This window comes from Rhamphochromis sp. 'chilingali' (genome assembly GCF_963969265.1).
Source record: "Rhamphochromis sp. 'chilingali' genome assembly, chromosome: 11".
Lineage (NCBI taxonomy): Eukaryota > Metazoa > Chordata > Actinopteri > Cichliformes > Cichlidae > Rhamphochromis > Rhamphochromis sp. 'chilingali'.
Window position 1 is genome coordinate 5,459,867 of NC_137938.1, and position 11,239 is coordinate 5,471,105.

At 38.0% G+C, this 11,239-nt stretch overlaps 1 protein-coding gene across 1 annotated transcript; it reads left to right on the forward strand.

Moving 5' to 3' along the window:
* Window positions 1-7,004: 7,004 nt before the first annotated feature.
* LOC308405787 (uncharacterized protein) lies at window positions 7,005-10,081 on the forward strand. The gene is made up of 4 exons (XM_080896532.1): window positions 7,005-7,138; window positions 8,587-8,745; window positions 9,192-9,287; window positions 9,366-10,081. The coding sequence occupies exons 1-4, from the start codon at window positions 7,016-7,018 to the stop codon at window positions 9,684-9,686; spliced, it is 699 nt and encodes a 232-aa protein (XP_080752658.1). The 5' UTR covers window positions 7,005-7,015; the 3' UTR covers window positions 9,687-10,081.
* The last annotated feature ends 1,158 nt before the right edge of the window (window positions 10,082-11,239 follow it).

The window sequence follows — 11,239 nt, forward strand, 5'->3', positions numbered from 1 at the left end:
TAAATCACTACTCAAAACCCATCTCTTTAGGATTGCATACACCTGATCTCTCTTAGGCCATTTTTACCTTGCTCAGTTTTTATACAGGGAGTGCGGAATTATTAGGCAAATGAGTATTTTGTCCACATCATCCTCTTCATGCATGTTGTCTTACTCCAAGCTGTATAGGCTCGAAAGCCTACTACCAATTAAGCATATTAGGTGATATGCATCTCTGTAATGAGAAGGGGTGTGGTCTAATGACATCAACACCCTATATCAGGTGTGCATAATTATTAGGCAACGTCCTTTCCTTTGACAAAATGGGTCAAAAGAAGGACTTGACAGGCTCAGAAAAGTCAAAAATAGTGAGATATCTTGCAGAGGGATGCAGCAGTCTCAAAATTGCAAAGCTTCTGAAGCGTGATCATCGAACAATCAAGCGTTTCATTCAAAATAGTCAACAGGGTCGCAAGAAGCGTGTGGAAAAACCAAGGCGCAAAATAACTGCCCATGAACTGAGAAAAGTCAAGCGTGCAGCTGCCAAGATGCCACTTGCCACCAATTTGGCCATATTTCAGAGCTGCAAAATCACTGGAGTGCCCAAAAGCACAAGGTGTGCAATACTCAGAGACATGGCCAAGGTAAGAAAGGCTGAAAGACGACCACCACTGAACAAGACACACAAGCTGAAACGTCAAGTCTGGGCCAACAAATATCTCAAGAGTGATTTTTCTAAGGTTTTATGGACTGATGAAATGAGAGTGAGTCTTGATGGGCCAGATGGATGGGCCCGTGGCTGAATTGGTAAAGGGCAGAGAGCTCCAATCCGACTCAGACGCCAGCAAGGTGGAGGTGGAGTACTGGTTTGGGCTGGTATCATCAAAGATGAGCTTGTGGGGCCTTTTCGGGTTGAGGATGGAGTCAAGCTCAACTCCCAGTCCTACTGCCAGTTTCTGGAAGACACCTTCTTCAGGCAGTGTTACAGGAAGAAGTCTGCATCCTTCAAGAAAAACATGATTTTCATGCAGGACAATTCTCCATCACACGTGTCCAAGTACTCCACAGCGTGGCTGGCAAGAAAGGGTATAAAAGAAAAAAAACTAATGACATGGCCTCCTTGTTCACCTGATCTGAACCCCATTGAGAACCTGTGGTCCATCATCAAATGTGAGATTTACAAGGTGGGAAAACAGTACACCTCTCTGAACAGTGTCTGGGAGGCCGTGGTTGCTGCTGCACGCAATGTTGATGGTGAACAGATCAAAACACTGACAGAATCCATGGATGGCAGGCTTTTGAGTGTCCTTGCAAAGAAAGGTGGCTATATTGGTTGCTGATTTGTTTTTGTTTTGTTTTTGAATGTCAGAAATGTATATTTGTGAATGTGGAGATGTTATATTGGTTTCACTGGTAAAAATAAATAATTGAAATGGGTATATATTTGTTTTTTGTTAAGTTGCCTAATAATTATGCACAGTAATAGTCACCTGCACACACAGATATCCCCCTAAAATAGCTAAAACTAAAAAGAAACTAAAAACTACTTCCAAAAACATTCAGCTTTGATATTAATGAGTTTTTTGGGTTGATTGAGAACATGGTTGTTGTTCAATAATAAAATTATTCCTCAAAAATACAACTTGCCTAATAACTCTGCACTCCCTGTACTTTTATGACTGTTTATGTCAAAATTTTATCTACCATGTTTGCTATACATACATTTTTCTTATGTTTTTTATGTTATGTTTGCGTGTTACTGTAAGGTGACCTTGAGGGTCTGAAAGGCGCCTATAAATAAAATGTAGTATTATCATTATTATTATTAAAAAAGACACGAGACTAGACAAGGACATAAGAACTAGCAGGGAAGATAAGGGAGAGGAGAAAAGTGCGTCTGCCTCCTCAAGCTACTGCCAACAAGCTTTAAAGAGTGTAGGAAGAGAGTACTACCATAATGGTAGGAGCAGGAATGCAGCACTGTCACCAAGTTCTTGCTTATAGGGGGTTTGTCTGATTCTAGGGCATGGCTATTCAACTACGAAGTTAGTTGGGCCAGATTTTCAAACCGAGGAATTTATCTGGGCTAGATGTTTTTTTTGTTTTTTTTTTTAAGCCAGTAAGCAGCAGATCATGATCAATTTCAAACCCACACAACTGTATTGAAAAACAAGTATTTTTTTTTTATTCCCTTTCCCCTGTAAATCTGGTGACCTCTCACAAATGCACACCAAAAGGTCCGTTTAAAAAAAGGGAGCTATAACTAAACTATTTTTTGCACATTTGAAATAATAATAATAATAATAATAACAAAAAACATTTTGATAATTCCTTTTCAAATTAAAATAAATATTTCGCTGACCACTCGCTTTTCCTGCCATGGATGGAGCCCCATCCGTCACAAGTATACAGACACGGTTCATATCCAGACCATTTTCCTCAAAAAGAGCTTAAATCTTCTCAAACATTATTTCGCCAGCTGTGTGTCCCTCAAGCCGAGCAATTTCCCATCCAAAAAACGGACATGTACGCACAACTGTGCATTATCAGTTCTGTCTGTGATCTCCTGCTATAGACATTACATCAGTTTTCTTCAGGTCATCTAGCAGCATTTCAAACTCCTCTGATGCCAGAACTTCAACTCTACGAATATTTGAACTGTCCTACAGGGGTACGTTTTTAATAGCAGATGTCACACTTACTTTAATTTTTTCATCACTTTTCACTGCATCCACCATGGCAAGCATGCAGTATTTCACTGTTTCAGAATCTGTGAAAGGCCTTTTCTTCTTCGCCAAGAAGCAAACACGAAGGGAAGATGCTGCAGCTCTCTCTTGGGCTGTACAGGACCCTCACCATGGTAGTACAACTCCGGTTGTAAGATTATTAAATTCGGTAAAATGAACAAGTATTTGTCAGTCCAGGCAGGGTTAAACCGACAGTTTTCATTGTCAATTTTGCACTTTTGGAGTGAGAAAGACATGCTGTTGTTGCATCATATATTACGATGATTGTTTAATATGTTTACATCACGGTGCATTGTGGGTTAAATATTGCTAGGCTACTAGGAGTGTTGCATTCATAGTCTACACTACACTGTAGGAATTTTTAATTTTTTAAAAATTAATTAATGAATTAATTTTTTGCGTTTTCTCTGTGTTTCTGCCAGGACCACAGGCAGGGCCACTCGCAGGTTGCTTCTGGGCCGCATTTGGCCCGCGGGCCGCCATTTGAATAGGCTTGTTCTAGGGGTTTTCTCTCTATTTTTTTTAAGGTTTTTACTCTGTGATTGTTATTGTAATTTGGGGCTATATAAATAAACATTAATTGAACTGAAAATTGAATTCGGCCTTTTCAAAAAGTTATATTTTGAAAGGTAACAGTCTACTGTAGCTCTGATTAGTATACTAGTTTCTGATATTGTCTTGTTTATCATATGGCTAAAATGCAACTTGACTTGGTATGCAACTTGGCATGTGTTTTTGACGCTAACGACTGGTGGCGTGCACTGACAGAAAAGGCAGGCAGAGGCAGAAAGATTGCCTGCAAAGTCTGCATATTCATATGCATTTGTAGGGCTGTGCGATATGACCAAAATCTCATATACCAATATAAGACATCTATCGTCCCGATAACGATATAAATCACAAAAATTTAACATTTTCTGTAAATTCTGTGAATCTCAGGCAGCTCAACTTGTGTGAAGTGTTTCTAGCTGGGCGTCGTATGCCTGGGGTCGAGTGTTTTAACCGATGCATGAAACTAAACATTTTTAGACAGAAGTTGTAACGGACGCCGTTATCCATAAATACTCTGCATACTCTTTCACGTGATTCAGTTTATTTTGAAAAGTCTCAACAGGATCTTGAGCTTTATTATGAAAGGTTTATACACTGTAAAAAATCAAACTTGCAGTTGTTGAGCTTACAGTCATTTCTTTCACAATTCAACAATAAAAGTTCAGTTGGCCCATAAACTCAAATACATTAAGGGTTTCAACTAATCATTTAACGTTTTGGAGCAAAAGTTGGTCTCAGATGAAATTTATTGCTGGCAAAATGAATGAATTCAAGTTTTACATGAGTTGAAGCTGTTGGCGCCTTTCTGTGCCTGAGTACGCATGCGCATCTCATATTTTTGGATGCTACGGGGTCTACTTTGCGCTTTTGCAAGGACTGAAAGCCACCTGCCCGTCTGCCTTAATGAGAACGTGAGGCTAGGAGCTGGATAGATCGTTCATCTCAAGTTTCTAAAGGCAAGTAATGCTTCTTTTATTATATCAGACAGTATATGTTTGAACAGTCTCAATTTGTCTGTTAGAAATATCACAACTGAAGTTCTTCGTATTTTTCCGAAACTTAGCATAGCATTACTTTCTTGGCTAAGAAGCCTTGTGGCTTATGGGTATGTGTTTACTATATCATTTAAGATTCCATGTCACAAACTACGTGCCATGTCACAAAACAATGAAAATCCGACAAACTTCGCTACTAAAGAGGCGCGCTCATATCTGACAAGCCTCCGCGACACCCCCTATGCGTATTTCATGAAGTGCAGTCTGTGGCCGCCATACCACCGAACGAAACAAAATAGGCTGGCTCACTCATGACCAACGGCAGCAACCCCCCACCGCTATTTAAATAAAATAAAATAAAATAAAGTTCGGGGGCGCCTGCTGCCATGTCGTTTAATTTGTTCGAATCACATCTAGCCAATAAAATGTGTGCTTTAGTTTCTGTGTGAACGGGGTGGTGGAGTCCTCATGGCCAGCGAGCTCCACTAAATGAACTAAATGAAATATGAGATGTGACAATATAGTTTATATCGATATAGTCTACATTATCATTATACTCGTGGAGCCGCAAGTTTGCCTCTCTTTCGTCCACTTTTGTCTCTACGCTGTGTTACTCCGCCTCTCTCCTTCACTGAACACAACTCCCCCTCCCCCATCGCTTCACCTGCAGGCAACGACAAGATGGACACGGCAGCTATCAAAGAGGAGCTGGTCGGTAAAAAGAAAACATTTGAAGATTACTATTTTAGTACTGTCAGCGTAAAGTTAATGCCATAACTGCATTAACGGGGCAAATCTCCGTTAACTAGTTACCGCGGATCACCCCGTGCGTGGGGCTGGGTGGTGTTAGTGAGCTAACCGGGCTAACGCGTTGACGCACGGCCTAAAATCCTTTCATCTCAAAAATCGACAGTCTGCCTTATGTATGAATTCTGGTTGTGCTTACTGACCTCGAACCAATTTTATGTGGTACACAGCTTAAAAAAATATGTCAAAAAATGTTTTGGTACGACTTTGGTAAGCTATGAAGCTGCACTGCTTGATGGATTGTTGGAGCATTACGGCTACCGAGGAGCCTCGCAGAGTGATACGTACTCTGCTTCAACGTAATATTACCATATTATGCGTGTAAGGACCATAAATGGCGCCTGTAAGAGACACGGTTACAAAGAGGATTTCAAACTCCAGGCTGTCAGTTGCGCAGTAGAACTTGGAAACAGAGCAGCTGCAAAATCTGTCTTTGTTATTATGCTCAGCATCTTTTATTTTACATTTTGACTGCACAATTGTGAGCTTTTTGTTATGCACAAAACAACATTGTTTTGGTTTATTTATGGAGCACCATTAATAAATGCACTGATAATTTAAACAGATGCTTCAGGAGTTTTATCCCACTCATACTCTCAATCCAATGTTTGTCATTCTAAGTTGTAAAACCAATCACACAAAATTATCCTTGGCTTACATAATACATCCCAGTATACTGTTGGTGCATTCCATGTAGAATACAATTTGTTAATAATAAATTAAATAAATTAAACATTTGATGTAATGTATGTTTTGTAAATTATTTGTTTTACTGTGTTTCACATGGCATTTTACAAGGCAGAATCAGCTCACTTTAGTGAGCCAAAAAAATTAGGACAGGAGAAAAAAATTCTTAAGTAATGTCAGGAAGCTGGTATTTTATTTTAAAACTAATTGCTATTTTTATTTATTTAGAGAATTAAAAGCCAACTCCAGACCACTGCTTGTCCTGATTTATGAGGGACTGATGAGGAGTTGGTAAGGAGAGGAATCAGAACAGGAGTGCCTGCCCCCCGCCCCAAACGCATTATCAGGTAATGTAACTTTGGTAATTTGAGATTAATTCAGGTTTCTTTTGAATTGTTGACACTGTCCTCTCCTCTCTTCTCATTATAGCTTTTGTATGCAGTGCCAGTTCTGCTCTTTTGTCTGTTCAAGCCAAGAAGTACTCTTAAGACATCACCAGCTACGACATAGAAGAGGATTTCATTTGCCCTGTGTTTACAGTGACTGCGTCTGTTCGTTCAGGACACGAGGGGCATTGAAGTCTCACCTCAGCAGATCACACAACAGGGCTAAGAAAAGGCAGGAGATCTCAACATTTTTTTGTGATTTTTGTGAATTTAAGGAAAACTGCTCACAGCATACATTTATTTCACATATTTTAAGGCACTTAAAAAAAAAATCAGACTGTATCCTGTCCTTTCCAAAAATGTGACTATGCTACCAACAATTTAACAACCTTTACGTCACACACAAGCAGAAAGCACAAAAACTCAAAAGATATAAAAAACTGTATTAGACTGATTTCTCATGCAAATGCATGTCCTAGTGAAAGTAGCTCCCCTGATAAATCCTTAAATACCTCTCAGGAGCCAGAGACATTACCAAGTGGTTCAGGTGTAGCATCAAGTGATAAAGAGGACAATGAGTTTGTAGATTACCAATGTCTTGAACATAAAATAGCTAGACTTTTTCTATGCATGCAAACATTGTTACATGTTTCTAAAAGTGCTTTGCAGAGAATTATTGAGGAAATTAGTGACATTTTAAAATTTTCTCAGGTTCATTCATTTCAAAGAATCAAACAGGTGCTTGCTTAACAGAACATTGAGGCAGATGATGATGTAATTAAAAATATAAATGGTGCACTTTTCAAAACCAACCCATTAATTATCTCAACAGAACCAAAAGATGAAGAAGACGGATAAGAACATGGCACTCATCACCCAAAAGATGGACATCACATTCTCTCTCAGGAGGAAAGAAGTTGTGGAGATGCAGCCCTTGGTCAAGGAAATGCAGCTCAGATGGCCAGCTCTCTTCTTGAAAGAACAGGTAAGATAATCTCTTAAATATTTAAAGGAAAACTTCCGTTTTTTTCTTCTTCCCTTTTTCCCCAGTGTGGTCTTATTTCTAAAATTGAAAACGTTCATTTATTCACCCAGAAAAATTTCAAGGCATTTGGAGTTGTTAGAAAGAAATTTTAATCCCAATGTTACGAGTCAGTCGTTTTGCAAGAGAGAGCTGAGCCACGGTTATGGGGAAAGGATTCACTGAGACAACTAAGAAATGCCTGAATTAAGCCAAAAACCACTCTGGAGGGATTTTAATCTAAGGAAATAACATTAAAATGTGTTTAAAAGCTCCAAAAAGTTGATTTTACATGATATAGGACCTTTACAATTCCTTCTGAACAACTCCAAATGCCTCGAAACTTGTCTGGGTGAGTAAATGAACGTGAGCTCCATTTCTTGTGCCCTTGAGAAGCATCTGTTTGTATCACTCCAATATCTTGTAGAAAAGGTTGAAGGCTACCGTTGAGCTAACAATGCTAGTGGTAAAATATAAAAAAATACTTGGCTCTAAAAATATGAACTCTATTGAAGTGAAATCTATTTACTTGTCAACTTGCTGTGTATAATAACGGATTGCTTTTATTTCGCTCTTCTCTGGGCACCCAAAGCGCTTTATAATTCCACTACTCACTCACTCACTCACTCTCACATTCACACATCGGTGCAGGGAAACCACAGTTGTAGCCACAGCTGCCCTGGGGTAGACTGACAGAAGTGACGCTGCCATATCGCGCCACTGGGCCCTCTGGCCAACACCAGTAAGCGGTGGGGTAAAGGGTCTTGCCCAAGGACACAACGACCAGGACAGAGAGAGCTGGGGATAGAACCAGCATCCTTCCGGTTACAGATGAGCTTCCCAACCCCCTGAACCACGGTCGCCGCAATGACTTGTCTTCACTGGGCATCTAGAATCTTTTGGTGCTGACCCTTAGCGGGCAACAGCCATGAAACTCACAGAACAGGATTGAGAAAGTCACTTACGTGTTATGAAAGTATACAAATTTGACCACAGGATGTTATTCTTACTTCATTTCTACATAACTATAAAATTAATGGAATTTTTTCAATGAATTTAAAATACAATTTATTGATTTATTTCTTTTCTGCAATACATCCTGTAACAATTGAAACCATTATTTTGTCTTATCAACATTTGATTAGGTATTCTATAGACTTACTGTAAAATCTGCCGATCAGATTTTTCTTGTTTTGTTTTTTTTTTTTTTTTAATACGTCAGTTATAATTTGTACCACCACTACCACTAAAAGAAAAAAAAAAATCCAATCAAGGCCTGACCAATAGATCAACCGAGACTAACTAAATGTTTTGAAATTAAGCTCTTTTAACCAAATTTGAAAACAATGTGATTTTTATATAATGTACCTTTAAAAGTTTTCTTCTATATTTTTTTTTTTGTTGCTTTGTAGATTTGTGCGGAATTCTCACGCATTACCACCAAGGATCTCATGGGGACCTTCATGACTGCCCTCGACACTTACTCACTTCGGCTGATTAAGCTGTATCGAATTAGAAAAGCTGCTTTCCGCAATGACATGGATTCCCTGTTGCAGAAGTTTGATGAACAGGTAATATATAAAAATGTATTTGTGTCTGGTTTATGAGGAACCTGAAGTTCCCACTGTAACGAAAGATACTTTATTAAATATTTACTAAATTGATGTAAAAATTGTTAGTTTTCAAAAAGTGTGTCCTGAATGGGATTATAAGCTAACAAGCAGCGCTGTGTTTGGCAGATTGCAGGTAATGACAGACAGTTCAACTCTCATCCCACTCATGGCACTTTTTGTTATAAATGTTGTAATAAGTGTGCTACATTTGTTGCACATCAAAATTACTTAAAAAATAAATAAATAAAAAAAACTGACAAAAACATGACCAATTATCTGTAATAACTCATTTCAACATCTTATTTCTTAAGGCTGTATTTTGAGCAACAACACTTAATGTGTTTTAAAAACAAAATGGTAGGTTTATAAATGAGACTGAGTCTTATTTGATTTCCTTGTTTTAGGTCTCAAACATAGTCCAGCATCGACGAACCATCAGTTTGGAAGGGTTACCGATATTTGTTCGCGACGACGAGACCAAACTCTTCTTAACATGTCTGGTGAGTATGCAAATCTACTCAATCTTCAGTTTTGGTTTTCAGAGACTTATATGTACTGTTGTTTTTTATTTTGCATAGGATACAGATCCAGTTGAGAGGGCAACCCGAGGTGTTACGGTGGGCATCCTCACTGTTCTGGAGGACTACGTGGGACCCAACTCGCAGTCCACAGTGGTCAACACTGCCATTGTTTTGGAAGAGGACATTATTCTTGATGATCTGCCAGACCTTCCCACTGCCTTTGCCTACTTGTTTGGCCTACTTTATGGGCTCAACATGGAGTTTCCCAAAGAACTCAAGTACACATTTGAAGCTGTGCAACACATTTTTATGGAGTTGACATCTACCTGTTCCCAGAGGATAAGAAGCTTCAAAACCAAGCTCTTAACCAAAGTCTAACCTATTTGACAACATGTTCAACTCAAATGCAACTTGTGTAAAACAGAATGGCAATTTGTTTTGATTTACTGTTTTTGGGTTTCGTGGCAAGTTGCTCTGAAAAAAGTTAATTTCTGTCTTTAAGAAAACGGTAAGGTGCAGAAAGTTCTGAATCAATGTCTTCTGTTCTAACTTTACTTAATGTAGCTTGCATGGCTGATTGCAGATTTCATGTATAACATGTTATTATAAAATGTTGAAAGGTTTTATTCTAACTTGAGCTGTTTTAAACAATTTTTATAATCTGGTTTTAGGTACATTTGTATTAGTTTTATAACAAATGTGGCGCGATACTGAACTTCACAGGAAATTGGAGTGTTGATACCATTACTATTAAAAGACAAGTGGTGGAAAAATTTGTTTGAAAGTTGTTAGCTGTATGGAAACCAGGAAGTTGTTCACATCCTGCCATCTGATGTTTTGAATCTGTTTGTTAGTGACTATCTATCAAGATAGGTTTGATATTCTGTCTGACAACACCACCTTTAAAATTGGATGAGTAACATTTGTTACAAAAATTTGACTTTTTTTGTGTTTTTGGAAGGACTTTATTTGTGGCTGAATGTTGTCAGTATGTTAAAAAATGGCTGATCTCAAAAGTCAACATTGTCAGTGGTGCAGTTGTGTTTGAACACAAAGTTATTTGAAAATCAACTGTGTAAACATTCATTGGTACAACAGGGAGCACCTCATGAAAACTATGAAAGATACTTTTTCTAAACTTTAGGAAATTGATTGGCAAAACAAAAAAAATATGTTGTGTAAACTTTAGGAAATACGTTGCCAAAACTAAAACTAATACCTTGTGTAAACTTTAGGAAATACGTTGCCAAAACTAAAACTAATACCTTGTGTAAACTTTAGGAAATACGTTGCTGAAACTAAAACTAATACCTTGTGTAAACTTTAGGAAATACGTTGCAAAAACAATAAAATATGAGTTGAGAAAAAGGACAATTATTAATTTTGTCAACACAAAAACATTAGCTAAAGCAACTTATCACCTAAACTTGAAATTATAAGTTATCCATCAGAACCTAAAAACGTAAATGCAGTCGGTTGCCTTGAGTTTTTAAGTTTTAGCAACGTTTTTTTTTTTTTACAGTGTATGGAAAATAAACAAGCAGACACGCGATGGTTTTACCGTCGTTGTTGCTAATGACAACGCATAAAAACAGGCGCTTGTCCGTCCATAATTTGGTTATATTAAATATAGGAGAAAGAGAAAACTTTAAAATTAATATAGCCACTACAGTGAGCATCAAAACCATAAAAAATATTGATGTAAACAGTTTATTTTGCAACACTACGAAACAATAGCATAAAATGAAACAATAGATGTTTTTATATTGTCATCCAATATATATCGTTATATCGAAGAGCCCTATGCATTTGTCTACTTACTTAACATATTCAGCATTAGCTTCAGTTTTATGCTGTGGATTTTGCTGCTTGGTCTAGATACACTGAGGCTAATTAGATAAAGGTGAGGTTCGTATGTGGGTCAGGACCGG